General features: G+C 43.4%; 1 protein-coding gene across 1 annotated transcript; it reads left to right on the top strand.

Annotated features, from left to right (window-relative positions):
• Positions 1-683: 683 nt before the first annotated feature.
• On the top strand, positions 684-22,103 carry LOC138652104 (phospholipase A2 inhibitor gamma subunit B-like). Its single transcript, XM_069742845.1, has 7 exons — positions 684-741; positions 1,813-1,929; positions 4,825-4,974; positions 17,443-17,559; positions 18,138-18,275; positions 19,969-20,109; positions 21,204-22,103. Exons 1-7 carry the CDS (start codon positions 693-695, stop codon positions 21,404-21,406), a joined length of 915 nt encoding a protein of 304 aa, XP_069598946.1. The 5' UTR covers positions 684-692; the 3' UTR covers positions 21,407-22,103.
• Positions 22,104-23,520: the final 1,417 nt, after the last annotated feature.

Here is a 23,520-nt window from a genome sequence, read left to right on the forward strand (position 1 = left end):
ATATGAAATTCCTTGTCTGTCAGAACCTTGTGGTCATGGGGAACTGAAAAAGGGTATTCTCTAAACTGTTCCCACAAAGCTGAAGCTACAATTGTTCACAATGTCTTGAGCTGAAGATTAAGATTTCCCATTAATGAGACTAAGAGGCTGAGGCTCAGCCCTGATAAAAAATACCCTAGCATTACCCTCCTCCACCATCTGTACAGGGGGCATAATGCAATCAGAGGATAATCACCAAACCCAGACACAGATAGAGAAGTGTGATCCGTCACTGCACAGAACATGTCTCCTCCAGAGTCCAGTGGTGGCGGCTTTACACCACTCCATCCGATGCTCGGCATTGTGCTTGGTGATGTACGGCTGATTTTCTAGCTGCTATATCATGGTGTGTATCATTATTACTATGTGAATAAATGCCTTTGCAGAGATGCTGTAATAATTTCCTTTTTATTCCCCGTGTAGTAATTATGCCCCTTTCGATCAGCTCTGATGCACCTGTGAAGGAGCTAATTAATATTAAACCAAGATCAGCAGGACTACATTGTCCGAAGTTCATATTTTATACTCCCATCATCCCAACCTCATTGCAGAGAAATAATATAACTGGGGACAGGTCTGGCTAATGTTTACCGAGGGAGACTATAAGACTGCGGTGAACACATGAGACTGCGGCAGACGGAAGATCGGACGCCATGAAGCTGATCAGGCTCCTTTGGGTTTTCTCAATTTTTTGCAGACAGGGTGAGTGCAAAGGAGAAATCAGAAATGTTTTTAGGGGGTAAAAAAAAATCCTTGAGCTATTGCATATTAAACATTTACCCTTTTCATGCCTAATACTGGCAGAGAAGGTAAATATTAACCTTTGCCCAACAAGGAGCCAATAAATTATTTTTTTTTACTCCTGACTAACAGAGGTTAAAAAAAACTGTGGGTGGGATGTTCATATAGGGGGCTGCCCAGGAAATATATGTTATCTGTCCTACAGTGCAAAAAACAAGCAAATAGCAGCCTCGATCTCAGCTTCCCGGACCCTTGTGGAAATTATTTGAAGGTGTAGGATTAGGTGGGAAGTTAAGCATAGATCCATCTGATGTTGGGCTGGATTACATTCTTCTCCCTCTACTTTGTCACTTTTGATAGTGCAATATAGTTTAGTTTTTTCAATATATCGACTCCCATATTTTCTCCACTTGGCAGACACCTCTTCAATTCTCATCTCCTAATCTCCCTATTTATTATGTGAAACTATTAAAATCCTTCCTACTCAAAAATAGTCGGACCTTCAGGTCATCGAGGGGTCAAATTACAGCTGTTTATGGATGGGGAGCAGAGCGTGAGCAAGAGAGGCCCAATGATGGAGGTTTGGATTTCTAGTAAATGTTTATTTCGCTCTAGTGCTGGATTCACAGCTACACAGCTCAATGCTGCTGTATATAGAGATGGAAGAGCAGGAATCCCTCATGTCTGTGTATCCTGTATATGGGAGACATCATTTCAGTTAATCTCTACCTACTAGCTCAGAGACAACTGGAAATTAGAGATAGAGACTGCAGATGGGAAACTGGTGAAAAGTGCAGGATAAAGGTCGAATAATGGAAATAAATAGTGTTATCCCTCACACAATATAGGTTATTGGAAATGTCACCTGGAATGACAGGTATGTCAAAAATATAAACTTTGTGTACAATGTTTCTAGTGCAGGAATGGAAATGTTGAGCGAAGATCTCGAAAATTTGTCCCCCGTAAAGCACCTTTAAATGTAGAAGTACAAAGTAGACTGGAATGTACAATCTTTTTTTTTTTCTTGCTCAGGTTCTACGCTCTCGTGCACTGTGTGCCTCGTCCAGGGTGCGACATTCTGTACTGGGAATAATGTCACCTGCCCTGCCGGGAGGGTGTGCGCCTCAACGCGCACAATAAATGTGGAAGGTTTGTGGTACGCAGGTCATTGACTTATGGCAGGGAGCAATAATTTCTGCAAAGCACAAATAGCAGTAATAATACAGATGGTGTATTTATAATAGTAGTAGTATTCCTCCTAATGCAAATCTTATCAGTAGAAGTCACTAGTAACAAATAACGGAGGGGTACCTGTGGGTTGGGACTGGCCAACTGGAGAACAGGAAAATCCTCCGGTGGGCCCCTGTGAAGGAGTGCTAAAGAGTAGAGCTATTACACTTGATTCATAATTTGCAGAAAAAGTTGGTAATAGTTAAAGTAGCTTTATTACTGCAGCATCAGTAGCAGTAACACTTTACTGTAAGGAGCAGCAGTAGTCATCAGAATAGTAGTAATAATGTAGTGGCAGTAGATGTAGTAGTAAGCTGTAATAGTAGGAAGCATAAGTATTATTATTTTTATTATTGTTGTACATTTTTATATCGCCATTTATTCCATGGCGCTTTACATGTGAAATGGGGGCAAATATAGACAAATACAACTAAACATGAGCAAAAAACAAGGCACTACCAGGTACATAATGAGGGAGGACCCTGCCTGCGAGGGCTCACAGTCTGCAGGGGGTGGGTGAGGATACACTAGGAGAGGGTAGAGCTGGCTGTGCAGCGGTTCAGTAGGTTGAGGATCACTGTAGGCTGTAGACTTGTCGGAAGAGGTGGGTCTTCAGGTTCTTTTTGAAGGTTTCTATGGTAGGCGAAAGTCTGATGTGTTGGGGTAGAGAGTTCCAGAGTATGGGGGAAGCATGGGAGAAGTCTTGGATGTGGCTGTGGGAAGAAGAGATGAGAGGGGAGTAGAGAAGGAGATCTTGTGAGGATCGGAGGTTGCGTGTAGGTAGGTACCGGGAGACCATGTCACAGATGTATGGAGGAGACAGGTTGTGGATGGCTTTGTATGTCATAGTAAGGGTTTTGAACTGGAGTCGCTGGGTGATAGGAAGACAGTGCAGGGCTTAGCATAGGGGAGATGCTGGGGAATAGCGGGGAGACAGGTAGATTAGTCGGGCAGCAGAGTGTAGGATGGATTTGAGTGGTGCCAGACTGCTAGAGGGGAGTCCAGAGAGTAGGAGGTTGCAGTAGTCAAGGTGGGAGATGATAAGGGCATGTACTAGTGTTTTTGTGGTGTCGCGGTCAAGGAATGCGCGGATCCGGGAAATATTTTTGAGTTTGAGATGGCGGAAAGAGGCAAGGGCTTGGATATGTGGCTTGAAAGAGAGGGCAGATTCGAGGATCACCTGGGGAAAGTGAGCAGCCATTAACATTGATGGATAGGTCTGGTGGAGGAGTAGAGTGAGATGGGGGAAAGATGATGAATTCTGTTTTGTCCATGTTCAGTTTTAGAAAGCGAGCAGAAAAGAAGGCCAACATAGCAGACAGACATTATGGGATTTTGGGAAGTAAAGAGGTGAGGTCGGGTCCAGATAGGTAGATCTGCATGTCATCGACGTAGAGATGTACTGGTAATACTGTAGTAGTAGAAATAATAGCAGTAATAGTTGTAGAAATACTGTTGTAGAAGTAGTAGTAATAATATTGTAGTGGTAGTACTGATACTAGCAGTAGACATAGTAGTAGTCACAGTCGCATCTGCAGTGATAGTAGGATTATTAACATTATAGTGGTTTAGAAGTAATTGAAGAAAGATTAGTATTATTGTAATAGAAATTGCAGTAATAATAGCTGCATATACAGTAGGACCACAGAACTGAAGAAGGACAGGGGATTCTGGGCTTCAGCAGCACTCAATATCAGGCAGCAGCTGCAAAAGCAAGTAAGATTTTAGGGTATATAAAAAGAGAGAGAAAATCCTGCAATCCCAACATATTATTACCACTTTATAAATCACTAACATTAGTGTAATGCCTGCTGCAGAGCAGTAGCACACAACCTCCACCATGGGGAGCGGGTGAAGGGAAACAGGTACACTCACAGTGAAATCACAGAGCAGCAGGCAGAAGCCACTAGGTGGCGAAAGAGTAGTCAGAAAAAGCCGGGTCAGCAACTGAGAGGGAATGAAGTACCAGAGGTCACATCAATACACATGGTCAGAAACAAGACAAAGAAGTCAGAGCCGATCGGGAGCAGGAAAGCCAGAGACGCAAGACAGTCAAACAGGTCAGAGGACAAGCCGAGTCAAATATCAAGGGTTCACAATGCGAGGAGCGAGTACAACAATGCGCGAAGTCACAGGGAACACAGGAACGGGACCTAGGTAAACGGGCAGAGGAAAAATCAGGGTATAACGGGGTCAGCTGCTCAAGCCAAGGGCAGGAACTATAACTGACACTGCTTGCAGGTAACAGCGGACTGAAATAGCCAGACAGATCCCAAAAAGAGGCAGGGAAGATTAACCCCTGCATGACCATCCCGGGGAGAGAATAATCAGAAACAAACCCCGGACTGGATCATGACAATTAGCACAAATAATCACTTGAAATAGACCACTCTGTGTGGGTTCTTTACAGTTAGAGCAGTCAGACTGTGGAATGCCGACCACAAGAGGTAGTAATGGCCAACGCTATAACAGCTTTTATACAAGGGCTGGACAATATCCTTGATACACATAACATTGTGGGTTATTGCTATATTAGTGCCGAATTGAACATTTGGTGGAGAAAGGTTGATCTTGATAGACCGGGGGCTTTTTTCAACCTATGTCACAAATAGCCATCATGTAATGACCGTAATGGAGTATTCGTTATGAATTTAGCTATTTTTATTTGTCCTAATATAGGGATTCAGATGTCTCCAGTAGTTGATGGTTGTGGCAGGATAATTGACATTATTATTACTGGTGACGGTTATAGTAGCAGTACAACTCCCAGTAAATATAAAATATTTAGTGACTTATTAAACTTATTTACTTTAGATGGAATAAAGAAAAGTGAATTCTTTGGCAGATCCTGTGTCCCCGAGGACCAGTGTCAGGGTCCCGGCAGCTTCAGTACCCACAACAGTCATTCCAAGAAGGGCTTTTCATGCTGCTACACCGACAACTGCACGCCGTCCCCACCAGTCTGTAAGTACCAGGGCACCGCCATTACCTTCAGCAATAATTGGAATATTCAGTTCCAAGGTGTACAGTAAATCAAAGGAGAACCTGAAGATGGCATCGATAGTGGTAAAGGATTTAGTTTTCAGTAGTAATTTGATATAAAATGTCTTCCTGGTGACATCTAGGCTTCATTGTCCATTAGTGCCACCGGACAACACTGTACAGAACGGCCTGACTTGTCCATCCTGTACTGGAAATGACGTGGACTGGTGTGAAACGGGGACGACCATGGAGTGCACTGGGGACGAGACATTGTGCATTGTTCAACATTCAAAAATGTCGGGTATGTCACTAAAAACCGGCAAGAAGGTTGCAACGTACTCAAGAAAGTCCAGGATGAGCCCGGCAACATGAGGGCTACTATGATATGAAACTTTTGACATGTATAAACCATGAAATTATGATCCAAATGTCATGGTTACCACATGTCAAATAAAACTGAAACATAGCATGTTGAATGTTTCTGAAAAGTTTACTTCATTTCTTCAGAAACTAAAAGAAGTTGACAAGTTCTGTCGAAAACTCTTAAAACAAGACTTAGTGGGATTCTCGAAGGCTTAAATTCAGAAGCCCTACCATAAACTTGTCTCATTGGTTGAGAGTTTCATAAAGTATGTACTAAGCACAGTATGTCAATCCCATCAGGAGGAGATCAAGGACTCCACTGGTAACTCGGAGACGTCTCACCAACAGTTGCCTTCCTGTGATTTAATCTCAGTCATTCTTGTCTTCAACAGGAACTTTGTCGAGAGACTCCATCCTTCGTGGTTGTGCCACCCCCACCATATGTAATATTGGTAACCAATCGGTGATCACTGATGGTATAACCGTTGAGGTTTGGATTTCTTGCACTGGAGGAGGTGGTGGTCTTCATCGGGCTTCCTTCTTATATACCTTCATTGTATTGATCTTATTGACTCTCTCAACAATGTCTTGAACATTGTTTGGAAAATATCTGTGTTTTGGTCTTTATGTCTCCTGTTCTGCCACTATTTGCATTCAGTTTGGACCTTAAAATATCGTCATGACTTCTGAGACCTTCATGGAACCCTGGAATGCTGGGAATGATGGCACCTGTAATCTTTCTATTTCTTGCTCCCCTGCCTGAGATTTCACACAAGTGCCATCATTGGGCGCATGCGCAGATAGATTGTCCGGCTCTCGCAATATTACCAGGACATCACTCTGCATGAGACACACCTAGGAATTATGGAGCCTGTGAGAGATGTCAATTTTTGTGACCTGCTGCTTGTCTGAGATGTTGAACAAGTGCCATCATTCCCAGGGATGGCGCATGCGCAGATAGATACTCCGGCTCTTGCAATATCAACAGGACATCACGCTACATGCAACGCCCCTAGGAATTATGGAGCCTGTGAGAGATGTGAGTCTTTGTGACCTGCTGCCCACCTGAGATGTTGAACAAACACCATCATTCCCAGGGTTGGCGCATGCGCGGATAGATAGTTAGGCTTTCACAATATCACCAGGACGTCACTCTACATGCAACGCCCCTAGGAATTATGGAACCTGTGAGAGATGTCAGTCAGTGTGATCTGCTCCCATCTTGAGATGTTGCACAAGCACCATCATTCCAAGGGTTGGTGCATGCGCAGATGGAGAATGTGGCTCTCACATAATTATCAGGACATTGCTACACTTGCACCATCTTTTGGAATTACGAAGCCTGTGCAAGGCTACAGGTCCAGAGAAGAGTGACCTGTCAATCAGTGGCAGGAGGCCAGCGACAGGAGGAGAAAGTGGGACAGAGAGCTGACCAAGCTCCCGAACGTGAGAGCTCATTTGCACTAGACTTTGCAGCTGGATTATGAGACACAGACGTATAATATAAAAGTATAGAAGTAATCATCAGTACATGTACCCTAATGTGATGATGTTACTACGGGGTCTAAAAACCTGCTGACAGGTTCCCTGCTTCAAGATGTTCATTGTGCAATAAAAAGACCCAGCAACAAGATTCCCCAAGTCAGTACGATTACGACAATACCAAACTTTGTAGCCGCACATTTCTCCTCTTCCTGCAGTTTTTGAGATCTTCGATTCATTGAGATGCCAGAAATGCCGTCACCCTCCTCCCGTCACAAAAACGCCATCACCCTCCTCCCTTCACTCTCCTCTCAGTATTGTTTTCCCATTCTCATTCTTCACTCTTTAATGGGATTTTCCAAGAATATGTTTTCTTTTTTCTGCCCTTATATGGTGTCACAGAATGTCACCGACATTTATATTGATGGTGGAAATAAGAAAATCCAACTTAAAAAAGACATAAAGTTCCATGTACTCTACTTTATTATAGAACTTTACTCCCAGCTCACCCAAGAATCGGACACAACTAAGTCCTGGCGGAGTGACATGTGGGCGACTAAAGGACTTTATTTACTGTTGTATCGGAATTAAAAAGGGAATTTACAGGTTTATGTAAATAAAGCTCCATTTATTGTAACAAAAGTTATGCAGTTGATGTGTTGAGCATTTTCTGTAAAAGTAATAAATCATGAAAAGGCGACAAACCAGGGAGAGAACTGTGCAGCTGATGTGTTGAGCATTTTCTGGAAAAGTAATAAATCATGAAAAGGCGACAAACCAGGGAGAGAACTGTGCAGCTGGTGTGTTGAGCATTTTCTGGAAAAGTAATAAATCATGAAAAGGTGATAAACCAGGGAGAGAACTGTGCAGCTGATGTGTTGAGCATTTTCTGGAAAAGCAATAAATCATGATAAGGCGACAAACCAGGGAGAGAACTGTGCAGCTGATATGTTGAGCATTTTCTGGAAAAGTAATAAATCATGAAAAGGCGACAAACCAGGGAGAGAACTGTACAGCTGATGTGTTGAGCATTTCTGGAAAATAAATAAATCATAAAAAGGTGATAAACCAGGGAGAGAACTGTGCAGCTGATGTACTGAGCATTTTCTGGAAAAGTAATAAATCATGAAAAGGTGATAAACAAGGGAGAGAACTGTGCAGCTGATGCGTTGAGCATTTTCTGGAAAATAAATCATAAAAAGGCAACAAACCAGGGAGAGAACTGTGCAGCTGATGTGTTGAGCATTTCTGGCAAATAAATAAATCATAAAAAGGCAACAAACCAGGGAGAGAACTGTGCAGCTGATCCGTTGAGCATTTTCTGGAAAATAAATCATAAAAAGACGACAAACCAGGGAGAGAACTGTGCAGCTGATGCGTTGAGCATTTTCTGGAAAATAAATCATAAAAAGACGACAAACCAGGGAGAGAACTGTGCAGCTGATGTGTTGAGCATTTTCTGGAAAAGTAATAACTTATGAAAAGGTGACAAACCAGGGAGAGAACTGTGCAGCTGATGTATTGAGCATTTTCTGGAAAATAAATCATAAAAAGACGACAAACCAGGGAGAGAACTGTGCAGCTGATGTGTTGAGCATTTCTGGAAAATAAATAAATCATAAAAAGGCAACAAACCAGGGAGAGAACTGTGCAGCTCATGCGTTGAGCATTTTCTGGAAAATAAATCATAAAAAGACGACAAACCAGGGAGAGAACTGTGCAGCTGATGCGTTGAGCATTTTCTGGAAAATAAATCATAAAAAGACGACAAACCAGGGAGAGAACTGTGCAGCTGATGTGCTGAGCATTTTCTGGAAAAGTAATAACTTATGAAAAGGTGACAAACCAGGGAGAGAACTGTGCAGCTGATGTGTTGAGCATTTTCTGGAAAAGTAATAAATCATGAAGGGATTTTAGCCTCTGGATGTGAACTATCGGTTGACAGCAATCAGAGATCTTGAACTTAAAATAATTGTGCAGCTCATTGAGCATAGTCTGTACATTTGTAACAAACCTTCAGCTGTGTAAAGTAATAAAGTTGTGAATTTTTTCATCTTCAGGGTGCGAACTTTTCACTGACAGTAAGCAGAGTTCTTGAAAACGGTGAATTGAAACGGAAAGTTTCGTCAAAAGTTGCAGCAGTTTTACTTATGAAAAGGTTAAGGGGGTGCTTGATTTTGATACTTTTTATGGAAATGGGGTCACCCTTCAACCAAAGGGAAGGTTAGAGCATCCATGGAGACCCCAGTTTTATATGGACAGATATTAAAGGGATCATTTGGTGAAAATAAGTGGATTGGTCATAACTTATAAATCAGTGGGGGTCCGACTCGTGGAAATGGGAATTTTTACCCCAGTCGAACATCACTCCTTTCGTTACCTATGTTTCTGCAGAGATTTTTCCAGCAGTCCTATAGAGAATGACTGGAGTGTCATTCTGGGATGGATCCCCCTTGTTTTGCTGATTAGCGGTCGGACCCCCACGTATGCTGTGGAAAACTGATGACTTCTCTTCACCCCTTTAATTAAATAAGTGTAATTCCCAATTTCACCTTTGGTGGCGCTGCAGAAAAATGACATTAGGATTTCCCACAGCCGATCATTAAGATCGATATCCCAAACAGCCTAATATCAGGGGGCCCTGTGTCAGGAAAAAAGGGATCGTCCTCATCCGAAACCCCCTGGAGGCTTCAACTTTACTGTTTATTGTTAATCCACTGCCAAATGTGATGTTCCCGTCATCTCACCCCACCCCAGCCCCTGACATGTGAACGCTTCCAGGCTGTACATGAGGACTCAAGGTCCAGTTTGCACTTACTGCAGATCCCAAGATGGGAACCGGACCCCTTCCCGGACTTCTGTGGGTTCTTTCTGCTCTCGTGACCCCCGGTAAGTTTTCTTGACATCTACATGTAACACTGTGTGTACTGTTCCTTTAAGACAATCTCTATTGATTTGTCTACAGGGTTATAATGTTATGTGCCCCCCATAACAAGGTGCCACCCTGTAAGGTGGGCAATTGCCCCTTTTACAGATCATAGAGGGAATGTGGACATTAATGTGGATTCTTACAGTCCTGGATTCCTGCGACCGGAAGTGTTGACATAGGGACGGCAAAGATATGGGAAAGTAGATATAGATCCTGTGACTCTTAAAGCAATAGCAGAACATCAATGGATGCAGGCGGCATGTTTACCTGGCACACCCCTTTAAGCTGCAGTCACAGATGCTAAATAACAAACTCGTTACTGCTACATTGTTGCATTATTAACATACAATAGGAAAATACATGATAAGTTAAAATCTGAATGCTGGGGGTTGTAGTGCTACATGGATCTGAAGATGATGAGGTTCCCATAGAGAATAATGATGGGAGTAGCTGTTGTGCTGGGACACAACTTTCCTCCTGACCTCGCCCTGACTCCAGTGATGAAAGATGTTTGTAGCAGATGTTTCCATCCCAAGAGAGGAGGAGGAGGGAGAAGATCTGAGCAGGGAGGGCGCCCTGACCCTATATACACTATATACATGTATACCCCCTGAGAATCGTCTCCTCGTAGAAGGATGTGCCCCATATGATTATTATTATTATTATTATTTATTATTATAGCGCCATTTATTCCATGGCGCTTTACATGTGAGGAGGGGTATACATAATAAAACAAGTACAATAATCTTGAAAAATACAAGTCACAACTGGTACAGGAGGAGAGAGGACCCTGCCCGCGAGGGCTCACAATCTACAAGGGATATGTGAGGATACAGTAGGTGAGGGTAGAGCTGGCCGTGCAGCGGTTTGGTCAATCGGTGGTTACTGCAGGTTGTAGGCTTGTCGGAAGAGGTGGGTCTTCAGGTTCTTTTTGAAGGTTTCGATGGTAGGCGAGAGTCTGATATGTTGTGGTAGAGCATTCCAGAGTAGGGGGGATGCACGAGAGAAATCTTGTATGCGATTGTGGGAAGAGGAGATAATAGGGGAGTAGAGAAGGAGATCTTGTGAGGATCGGAGGTTGCGTGCAGGAAAGTACCGGGAGACGAGGTCACAGATGTATGGAGGAGACAGGTTGTGGATGGCTTTATATGTCATGGTTAGGCTTTTGTACTGGAGTCTCTGGGTGATGGGGAGCCAGTGCAGGGATTGACAGAGGGGAGAGGCCGGGGAATAGCGGGGGGACAGGTGGATTAGTCGGGCAGCAGAGTTTAGAATAGATTGGAGGGGTGCAAGAGTGTTAGAGGGGAGGTCACAGAGCAGGAGGTTACAGTAGTCAAGGCGGGAGATGATGAGGGCATGGACTAGGGTTTTTGCAGATTCTTGGTTTAGGAATGTGCGGATCCGTGAAATATTTTTGAGTTGGAGGCGGCAGGAAGTGGAAAGGGTTTGGATATGTGGTTTAAAGGAGAGATCAGTGTCAAGGATTACCCCAAGACAGCGGGCTTGTGGGACTGGGGAGAGTGGGCAGCCGTTTACTGTAATGGATAGGTTCGTTGGGGAGATCGCGTGAGATGGGGGAAAGATGATGAATTCTGTTTTGTCCATGTTAAGTTTTAGAAATCTAGTGGAGAAGAAGGATGAAATAGCAGACAGACATTGAGGGATTCTGGTTAGTAGGGAGGTGATATCTGGTCCAGAGATGTAGATCTGTGTGTCGTCAGCATAGAGATGATACTGAAAGCCGTGAGATTCTATGAGCTGTCCCAGGCCAAAGGTGTAAATGGAGAAGAGCAGGGGTCCTAGAACTGAACCTTGCGGGACTCCGACAGATAGGGGGCGAGGTGAGGAGGTGGTGTGTGAGTGGGAGACGCTGAATGTACGGTCAGTTAGGTATGATGAGATCCAGGATAGGGCCAATTCTGTGATGCCAAGGGATGAGAGGGTCTGTAATAATAGGGAATGGTCCACTGTGTCAAAGGCAGAGGACAGGTCCAGGAGGAGGAGGACAGAGTAGTGTCGCTTGCTCTTGGCGGTTAATAGGTCATTGGTGACCTTAGTTAGGGCAGTTTCAGTGGAGTGGTGTGACCGGAAGCCTGATTGAAAGCGGTCGAAGAAGGAGCAGGAAGATAGATGGGAGGACAGTTCAGTATGGACATGTTGTTCCAGTAGTTTTGAGGCAAAGGGGAGAAGTGATATAGGGCGATAGCTAGATACAGAGGATGGGTCAAGAGAGGGCTTTTTGAGGATAGGTGTGATTGTGGCATGTTTAAAGCTTGAGGGGAAAATGCCAGTTGTTAGTGATAGGTTAAAGAGATGGGTTAGGGTTGGGATGAAGTGGGATGGGAGTGGGTCAAGTGCACAGGTGGTGAGATGCGATCTTGAGAGTAGAGTGGAGAGTCCGTCTTCTGTAATGGTGGAGAAGTTGGTTTTGGAGGTGGAGGGCTGGGTAGTTGGGAGGAAGGGTTCTGGGGGTTGTTTACTAAAATTGTCTCTGATGTTCTCAATTTTCTGCTTGAAAAATGAGGCGAAGTCTTCAGCTGAGATGAGTGGGGAGGGAGGAGGTGCTGGGGGACGGAGGAGAGAGTTGAAGGTGTTGAATAACTGTTTGGGGTTGTGAGACAGGGAGGATATGAGAGATGAGAAGTAGGTTTGTTTTGCTGTGGCGAGCATGGTTTTGAAAGCAGTGAGGGACTGTTTGAATGCGATGAAGTGCTCGATGGAGTGGGATCTTTTCCATCTGCGCTCAGCAGCTCTGGAAGCTCGCCTCAGTTCTTTTGTCATGCTGGTGTGCCAGGGTTGTCTGTTGATTTTGCGAGCTTTGGTATGTGTGAGAGGGGCAAGAGATTCCAAAGCTGCAGCTATTGTGGTGTTATATAGAGTGGCAGCATCATCCGCATTGTGTAGGGAGCTTATGTCTGTGAGAGGGAGGAGGGATTCAGAGAGTGAGTGAAGATCAAGGTGTTTAAGATTTCTGCGAGGGTGTGAGAGTTTGTGGGGTGGGGATTGTAGACAAGGAGTGGAAAGGGAAGAGAATGTAAGTAGGTTGTGGTCAGAAAGAGGAAGAGGTGAGTTTGAGAGGTTAGATAGGGAGCAGAGGCGGGTGAGAATGAGGTCCAGTGTGTGACCATCTTTGTGGGTGGCTGTAGAAGACCATTGAGTGAGGCCAAAGGAGGAAGTGAGAGATAGAAGTTTAGTGGCAGCTGAGAGGGAAGTGTCAATGGGGATGTTGAAGTCGCCCATGATGATAGTGGGGATGTCAGCGGCGAGGAAGTGGAGTAGCCAGGTGGTGAAGTGGTCGAAGAAGGTGGTGGCTGGCCCTGGGGGACGGTAGATGACAGCCAGTTGGAGGTTGGAGGGGGAGTAGATGCGCACAGAGTGCACCTCAAAGGAAGGGAGGATAACAGAGGGTGGCAGTGGGATTGGGGTGAAGGAGCAGTTATCTGACAGGAGAAAACCAACTCCTCCGCCATGCTTGCTGCTGGGGCGGGGTGTGTGAGAAAGGTGGAAGCCACCGTAAGAGAGTGCCGCAGGGGAGGCTGTGTCAGAAGGGGTGAGCCAGGTTTCAGTGATGCCGAGGAAGGAGAGTTTGTTATTGATAAAGAGGTCATGGATAAATGGAAGTTTATTGCAGACAGAGCGTGCGTTCCATAGTGCTCCAGATAGGGAAATTGGGGGAGAGGGGGCAGGATGAATGGGTATGAGGTTACTGTGGTTGCGAGGACGTGTAGAGGATCGTGGCAGGGGATTAGAAATGAGTGTGGGGATGTGATGAGGAGGGCCAGGATTTGGGGATATGTCGCCAGCAATGAGGAGCAGCAGACAGAGCGTTAGAAGGTGTGAGCTGGATAGGTCATGATGTGGCCGTGTGTGCCTGGCGAGAAAGGATTGTATGTGGAGGAATAGTTCTGTGGAGGAGGTGAGATGACTGGGGAGGATGGAGGGAGAAATGACTAGTTCTTTACTGGGTGGAGGGACTACAGGAGATAGGAAGAAATAGAGTAGTATGGGGGTGAATGTGAAAAGAAACCGAAACATTATAGTGGTTTTCTATTCCTTTACCTTCCAGTCAATTCCAGTCCAATTCTAGTCTAATTCATAGCAATTAAAAAACTGCAATTTAAAAATGCAATTTCTAAGATGGTCAGACACGTCTGGTCAGACTCATGGCTATGAATTTATGGGCACCTAAGGGCTCACAGCTGAGAGGGAGGATGTGGGCGTGTGTGTCTAGAGCACATGTTCACAGTTAAGCCAGGTCATAAAGAGGGGGTGGGGTAGATGGCCACTCAGGTATGCAAGCAAGAAGCAAGGGAAGTGAAATACGAATGGATAGAAAACAATGGGTAAGCAAAGCATACCAGGTGGGAATTATATGCAGTTCACATAAACACACATTGCAGGAAAGGCAGAGTAGATGGACAGCAGCATACCAGGTGGGAATTATATGCAGTTCACATAAACACACATTGCAGGAAAGGCAGAGTAGATGGACAGCAGCATACCAGGTGGGAATTATATGCAGTTCACATAAACACACATTGCAGGAAAGGCAGAGTAGATGGACAGCAGCATACCAGGTGGGAATTATATGCAGTTCACATAAACACACATTGCAGGAAAGGCAGAGTAGATGGACAGCAGCATACCAGGTGGGAATTATATGCAGTTCACATAAACACACATTGCAGGAAAGGCAGAGTAGATGGACAGCAGCATACCAGGTGGGAATTATATGCAGTTCACATAAACACACATTGCAGGAAAGGCAGAGTAGATGGACAGCAGCATACCAGGTGGGAATTATATGCAGTTCACATAAACACACATTGCAGGAAAGGCAGAGTAGATGGACAGCAGCATACCAGGTGGGAATTATATGCAGTTCACATAAACACACATTGCAGGAAAGGCAGAGTAGATGGACAGCAGCATACCTGTGGGTAGACAAAACAGCTTGATTAGAGGATACAGGTGGTGATGAGGATGATGAAAGTACAGCAGTGATGAATGCTCAAATGCCCCATGGAATTCTAGTCTAATTCATAGCAATTAAAAAACTGCAATTTAAAAATGCAATTTCTAAGATGGTCAGACACGTCTGGTCAGACTCATGGCTATGAATTTAAGGTGAGGACATACACATACACCATTTATGATGAGGACATACACAGACAGTATATATACAGTATATATATATATATATAGGAGGAGCTGCTGCAGCAGAGGAAGCAAATCTGATACATTGTTGCTGCAGAAGAGTGAAGAATTTCCCTTTTGTTATGGTGTTACTGAGCGCCACCTGGTGGCAGAACTATGTACTACAATGTGCAGTTTACAGACTGACCTCAGAGATCAGCAGGGGGGAGGGAGGTTATAGGGTTTTTGGTTTTGATGAAGTTGGTGCCTTTATGATTTATACCAAACCAATTATTCTTATTATTTAATAATAAAATAAGAAGTAGATAAATATTTGATAAATAGATCAGAGCAAGGGATGTGGCGCTGTCATTGGAAGGACTTTGATATATAGAATGGGTGTAGTAGTACTTATAGGTGTTATAACTACTGCGGTTCTGTCCTGTCTTATTTAAAGGAATCCCATCACCAGGTCAAAAGTGCAACATTTTTGCTCTCATTTTATTCCCGTGCCTTCCCTGAATATTCCGCCTTTTCCTACCTGAAAATCCACCTTACAGTTCCAGAGATAGGAGCGTTTTTTCAGCGCTAAATGCTATGGGATTTATTTAGGGGGCGTGGCTCACCTGATAATTATGCAGAACAAGTTAAAGACACGCCCCTGAGGATCCTGTGAGACACGCCCCCTTAGAAGATAATACAATAAAGTTCTATGTAAAAAAGCTTAAATCTCTGGAATCGTAGGGTGGATTTAGAAAAAAAAGTGTTACTCGGGGGAGCAGCGAGGATAAAATGGGAGCAAAGCTTTGCCACTTTTGACATGGTAGCAGGTTGTCTTTAACTAGGACAGGCATCTGCAGGGTAATATGGGATCTGGGAAGTCAGGAAACCTATTCCACAGGGGTCTTTGAAGAAGTAAAGGTTCTTTATTGGTGAGTATAAAACAGGTCACCAACATGATGCTGAGCTCAGTGATTGAGCGCTCTCAACATGATGGATTCGCTGCAGTCATAACTCTGGGACCAGAGTGAGGAACTTTTTTGGTATTTTTCAGTGATCGGGGTCCATTTTCCTGAAAGAGGAAACCTTCTTTAATGTTACTGAAGATTCCAACATTTCATATATACCAAGATGGGCATTTATATATCAGGATGGGAGACATATATACCAGGATGGGGGACACATATACCAGGATGGGAGACATATATACCAGGATGGGAGACATATATACCAGGATGGGGGACATATATACCAGGATGGGGGATATATATACCAGGATGGGAGACATATATACCAGGATGGGAGAAATATAAACCAGGATGGGAGACACATATACCAGGATGGGGGACATATATACCAGGATGGGAGACATATATACCAGGATGGGAGACATATATACCAGGATGGGGGACATATATACCAGGATGGGGGACACATATACCAGGATGGGAGAAATATAAACCAGGATGGGAGACATATATACCAGGATGGGGGACATATATACCAGGATGGGGGACATATATACCAGGATGGGGGACATATATACCAGGATGGGGGACATATATACCAGGATGGGGGACATATATACCAGGATGGGAGAAATATAAACCAGGATGGGAGAAATATAAACCAGGATGGGAGACATATATACCAGGATGGGAGACATATATACCAGGATGGGGGACATATATACCAGGATGGGAGACATATATACCAGGATAGGAGACATATATACCAGGATGGGGGACATATATACCAGGATGGGGGACACATATACCAGGATGGGAGAAATATAAACCAGGATGGGAGACATATATATCAGGATGGGAGACATATATACCAGGATGGGGGACATATATACCAGGATGGGAGACATATATACCAGGATGGGGGACATATATACCAGGATGGGAGACATATATACCAGGATGGGGGACATATATACCAGGATGGGAGACATATATACCAGGATGGGGGTCATATATACCAGGATGAGGACATATATACCAGGATGGTGGAGATATATATCAGGATGGGGAACATGCATAGCAATATGAAGGACATAAATACCAGGATGGAGGCATATACAAAAGGATGTGGAACATATATATCAGGATGGGGGTCTATATAAGGATGGGATACATATATTTCTGGATGTGAGACATATATGCCTGTAATTGGCCCAGGATGGGGGACATTCGTACAATTGGGGGACATTACTATGTAATAGACGAGGGGGGGAATACATATGTTATAAATCTTTATTTCATTTTCTTTTATTCTTGTTTCGAAATGCATCCAGTGCAGAGATAATATGTTACACACATGACAAAAATGACGAGAATCTGACACGTATCATTGAACACAACGAGGATTTTGTGCCGATTTGACTTATTTAATTGCCAGAAAATGCTGTTTGTGCCGGGGAAATAACAAATCTATCATTCTTTTCTTTAACATTATGTACCGGGAAAACTACCCAGTGATGGCTCTGTGGGATATTCTGTAATCATGGTTTTTTTTTCTCTGTGTCTTTCTAGGTGACTTTCTGTCTTGTAAAGTGTGCACGAGTACAAGCGCTCAACTCTGCAACGCATCCAGCCTGGTCTGCCCTGAGGGTTACGTCTGCGCCTCCTCGTACACCCTGACCAACACACGTATGATACATCATCATAAGCATTTCGTAACAAGATATCATCATTCTGCTCATTTCCTTCACCTACCACCTATGGGATCCATTATCCTGACCTTACTTTGTAGTGACCTGGATTAACCCTTATGTCGTCAATATATTGACATATTACTCTTATCAATTCTTTTGCTTCTCAATCTTTGTATCAGTCTGAAATTATATTCATGAAGATCAGGATGAGCTCTTAAAAATGAGAAAAGAGGCGACATGCTTGGATTAAAGTCAACCAGAAATTCTTCACTTGTGACTGTATAGGGTGGGCCATTTATATGTATACACCTTGGTGGTCCACATATATGGATACACCTAAATAAAATGGGAATGTTGGTGATATCAACTTCCTGTTTGTGGCACATTAGTATATGGGAGGGGGAAAACTTTTCAAGATGGGTGGTGAGAATGGCGGCCATTTTGAAGTCAGCCATTTTGGATCCAACTTTAGAAATGGCCCACCCAGGTGTATCCATGTAAATGGCCAACCCTGTAGAATAATCGGAAGCACAAAGGGATGATTACAATGTCACTTATAGGGTTTCATTATAGATGGGGCCGTATTTGACATGTCCTGCGCCCCCAAACATCACTGTGATGCCCCCGGCAGTATGAGTGCATCCAATGGTAGGATCCGGAGAAGCACATCCTGTTGTTACACTGATAACTGTACTCCACCGCACCCAATAAGTAAGTACCCCCTGCTTTCCATATGGGTCTTCTGTGCACACTCGCTCAGTGAGGTTGGATGGAGACGTCCATGATCAGTAATTTTCAAGTCTTGTCTCAGATTTGGGTCTGGACTGTGACTGGGCCATTCACACACATGAATATGCTCTAAAACGTCCATTTTAGTTCTGATAGGACGTTTAGGGTTGTTGTCCTCCTGGAAGGTGAGCCCACGCCTCAGTCTCACATCTTCTGCAGCCTCTAACAGGTTTTCCTGTTAATCAGCCATCTGTCATTCTTCCGTTTGATACGGATCTGTTCTTTGCTTACTGGATCAGTTTCAAATAGATGATTTCTTGACAGCTCACATGTCCAGTAGTACATGTTGAATATTTATTTTTTCACCCACAGTAAGTAAAAAAATGGACCAGTTTCACATGGGAGAACACCACAGGGCTAATTAAAGAATCCATGTTCCATAGACGTCAATGTTAAAAAAACGGACAAAAAAATTGTGTCCGTACAATATTTTTGCCAATAAATTGCTGGATTCATTCTAACGGATGATTATTGGACATGTGAACATAGCCTAAGAGGTTTTTCTCTGGGATTTCCCTGCATGTGCTCCATTAATTTTATCATCAACTCTGACCAGCTTCCCTAGTCCTGCTGAAGAAAAGCCTCACCAGAGCATGATGTTGCCACCACCATGTGTGACAGTGGGGATGGTGTTTTAATTGTAATGTGCTGTGTTTGTATTCCACCACACATAGTGTTTTCCATTCAGCCCCAAAAATTCTTTTTTGGTCTCATCTGACCACAGCACCTTCTTCCACATGCTTGCTGTGTCCTCTATATGGCTTTTTGCAAACTGCAAACAGGACTCCTCATGGCGTTCACAAATGTTTATCTTCTTGCCACTCTCCCATAAAGGCCAGATTTGTGTAGTACATGACTAATATTTGTCCTATGGACAGATTCTCTCCCCCTAGCTGTGGATCTGCAGCTCTTCCAGGATGGCCATGGGCCTCTTGGTTGCTCCTCTAATTAGTGTTCGCCTTGTTTGGATTGTCACTTGAAGTGGACTGCCATGTCTTAGTAGGTTTACAGTTGTGCCATACAACTTCATTTTTTTGGTTGATGGATTGAACAGTGCTCTGTGACATGTTCAGAGCTTGGGCTATTTTTTTTTTATACCCTTACCCTGCTTTACACTTTTCCACAACTTTATCCTTGACCTGTCTGCTGTGCTCCTTGATTTTCATTATGTTGTTTGATCGCAAATGTTCTCACACAAACCTCTGAGGCTTTCACAGAACAGCTGTAGTTAAACTAAAAAGAAATTACACACATGTGGACTCAAGTTACTAATTATGCAACTTCTGGAGGCACCACCTGCATCTTATATCTAAGTACCATTCATACTGCTGCTGTTCTTATAAAAAGTATATTATTTGATGCCCCTGTGCCCAAGCTTGGGGCAAAGTGAGGATCTTTAGTGCCTTCAGCTTAATATATGTCCCTAGTTTATCACTATGTGATTATTACTTCTGATTTAATTGTTAGATGATTTTATGCCAAACTATGTGTTTTTGAACAATCAGGTAATTATATTATTTATTTATGTAATCTGTTTTGTTTCTTTTTAGGGATTGTTTTAATTTTTTTTTAGATTTTTCCCATTTTTATTTATTTATTTATGTTTTTATTTTAGTACCTGATGATAATTTTCAGCCAAATGGCTTGAGCTGCCAAACCTGCTTATCTGTCTATTCCAAGTGGTGTTACTCTAAGCAAACCATAGACTGCACCGGAGAGGAAGACGCCTGCCTGCTCCAGACCAGTGAATACTATGGTAAATGGAAGACCAATGAGAAGTCACCAACCTTCTCTTACAATATCCAGCCAGATAGTTATCACCTTTTCCTGCATATACTGTACATTCATCAACAGGATCTCCACTGAACTGTAGTTCTCCCACTTTTGCATGAAATGTATCCCCCCTAACCTGTGCAACAGATCTAAAGGATCCACAGAAATCAGGTGTAATCTTTGGGTAGACCTGGAACCATGTGTTCACTTCCCCTGCAGTGCTCCCGCAGGTGAATGGAGACATTACACTGTCCTCATTAAACTCGTTAGGTTGCCAGTGTGTTGTACATACATATCCCTGTCCCAAGGGTGTCATATCCCTTTAGAAGACCTGGAGTTAGAAGATCACGTTGAGTAATGAATCGCAGGTCTTCTTTAGGGATGGTGTGATTTGTGTCCCATATTAAATGAATTTACTTTCCTCTGTTGCTGAAGAGGTTAGAGATAACAACCCTTTCTATGCTGGTCAGAAATATGCAGCTGCTTCTGATCTGGTCATTACCTCTTCCTATTAAAACCTAGTTAGACCTTCTTGTCCCTGCCGGTGAAAAATTTGTCTTCCTGTGCTGTGTGCTAAAGCTAAGTGGTTGGAGTAGAGTTGTTCTAGAAGTGTTCTGTAGTTTGCCGTAGATCGTGTGTGTTTATCTCCTGGTCCCTGTTCCCATTTAGTTTATTCCTCCCTGTCCCTATCCTCCTTATTGTTGGTTGGTGCTATTGCATGATAGAGATTTTCTGTTATCCCTGTTTTATGTTTTGTCCCTTGTTTACCTTACATTTCTGTCTCATGCCTCATGGGATGGGGATGGGACAGATCAGGGTTAAACAGGAGCACAGTAAGGTCAGAGACTCAGGCTTCTCTACCTTCAAGAGTACCCTGGGACAGGGATAGTTATGATCCTATTTCCAAGGATAGTTTGAGGTCCCCTTTCCTTATCGAAGACCGTCACAGAGTGACAGCCTCCTTGCTAGTGCATTTTGATCTCCTTTCTAAACTTATAAATTATGTATCTTTTCTACAACTTATTTTTTTTTACTGTTTTAACTTGCATAATACTGTATTTTTATTTTTATTTGCAGCCCCCATAAGGAGATCAATAGCGATCCGTGGGTGCGCCACAAAAAGTATCTGCTCTCTTGGCACCCAGTGGATTAAATTTGGCACCCTGAAAATAAAGTTCAAGTATTCCTGTGTATTCAGCAGCACTACAAGTCTACAAATCGGCCTTGTCGCTCCTATTACTGTTGCACTTGCAGTTGTAAAATATATGCATGCTTCTTAAAAAAAAAAAAAAGAATAGAACACTGGGCCAGTGTAAATATTGCCACAATGATAAAAAAGAGTATTTAAAAATAATATATAATATTTTATTCCTATATATGTTTACCAAATTATACCAATACTACTGCAGACAAGGCAAAAGGGGGGAGGATCCTGCTGCAGCTATAAATTAATGAAAAGGGAAAAAGGGAAAATAGCTGATCTCTTGGGTCACATTAAGAAAATTGGAAAGTGAGTAATTCTTCATTTTATCATGTGGTGACCGCTGCAAGCAAACAAAACATTAGCGCCCAAATTTCACCATTTATTTTTGTCGATCCGTGAGTGATACTTAGGATAGCCATCTAATAAAGTGGCCTTGTCCAAGAAGATTCGCCATTTCTTTATTTCTGTTTGATCCCTTAAAGGGCTTGTCCAGCCTTAAGTTACAAGTCTGCAGTCACTTTATGACAAATCAAAATAAGAAAAATGTGTCCAGCAGGTGACATCCACAATGCAGGAACCGTACTGAAGCCCTGGAGATTCCTAATATATTGATGGGCAACACAAATAGATGCTTTATGAGCAGAAGTTTCCCTCTTGTTTACATTTTTACACTTACTACATAGATATTTCTTTACCGTTCCACATTTTTGCATGAGTCATTTTATTTGCACAATGATCTAAATGTGGCAATAAAAGCAGATTTTGCACACTGACCTCTGTCATATTTCCTACTGAAAAAACTAAAGACGACTGGATGGAAAATTACATTCTAAAAAGTAATCTCAGCATTGATGTTACATTCTTCTCCTTCTTCTTTTTCTGCTTATTTTTCTCCTTCTTCTCATTCTTCTTCTCCTTCTTTTCCTTGGTTGTCTTATTTTTTTCCTTTCTTCTTTATCATCTTCTTCTCTTTCTTCTTCTCCTCATTTTCCTTCTTTTTCTTCTTCTTATTCTTCTCCTTCTTCATCTCCCTCTTCTCCTTTGTCATCTTCTTCTTGTTCTTTCTTCTCCTTTTTCTTCTTCTTCTCTTCTTCTCCTCCTTTTCCTTCATTTTTCTTCTTATTATTCTCCTTCTGCTTCTTCTTCTCTTTCTCCCTTTTCTTCTTCTCATTCTCTTCTCCTTTGTCGTCTTTTATTTCCTCCTTTTTCTTCTTCTTCTCTTTTTTCTTCTCCTTCTTCTTTGTCTTCTCTTTCTTCTCATTTTTCTTCTTCTCTTTCTTCTCCTTCTTCTTTTCCTTTTCCTTCTTTTTTATGTTACGTTTATGCAGCGCCCCAGAGTCCTGGTTCATTGCAGTAATATTATTCTTCCACCAGGGGGAGTGATGTTACGACTGAAGGCAATGCAGGAGATCTTCTGTCCAGGTATCACAACCACTACAAACACTTCACACTCCAGTCCACCAGGGGGAGCCATGCTTTTATCTATTGGGGCACTCCTCACACTTGGGTAAAACTGGTGGGTTGGGGAGGAAGTTAGGCAGAAAGGGACAGAAGCTGACTAGAGGGAGAAGGAGATAGTCAGTGGGTCCTAACCGAGTTTGGCAGAGGCTGGCTGGGTTGGGTTCCAGCCAGCTCCAGACTGCGGCCTGCGGAAGGAAGGTACACGGAGTTGCGCCTGCCCGACGTGTGGCAGCATCCTAAGAAAGGACACGAAAGGAATTGTGTTGCAGTGAGTGAGCAACGAAGTCATAGCAATAGGAGTGAAACATTAGAGGGAGACCAGCTAGAAGCAGGCTGCCTCTTTCTGAAGCACAGGACCGGTAGCCAGAACACCGAGGGAGTAAAGAGCTCTATGCTGTTACTTCAGAGACTGGCAGGACAGTTAATTCCACGTTAGATGCCTGACCATTTACCCAGGAGGCAGTGTGGCAACTTGTGGGGGCCGGGGCGTCACTAGGGTCCCTATAAAAAGCCTCAGGCTACCCGTCATACGGGTTTGTCCTATCAGGGGGGCAGAGAGAAGAGACTTAACATCTACAATAGTTGTGAGGACCTTACCGAGTTGCTCAGCAGGGAGGTACTATAACACCCAGGTGCTAGAGGAAGGCTATTGAATTCCACCTGGATAAGGGGACTCTGGATTTGCCTTCAGACCGGCCGGACTCTGCCTACCCTGTGGTCCCTTCTCTG

This window comes from Ranitomeya imitator, chromosome 10 (assembly GCF_032444005.1).
Source record: "Ranitomeya imitator isolate aRanImi1 chromosome 10, aRanImi1.pri, whole genome shotgun sequence".
Taxonomy (NCBI): domain Eukaryota; kingdom Metazoa; phylum Chordata; class Amphibia; order Anura; family Dendrobatidae; genus Ranitomeya; species Ranitomeya imitator.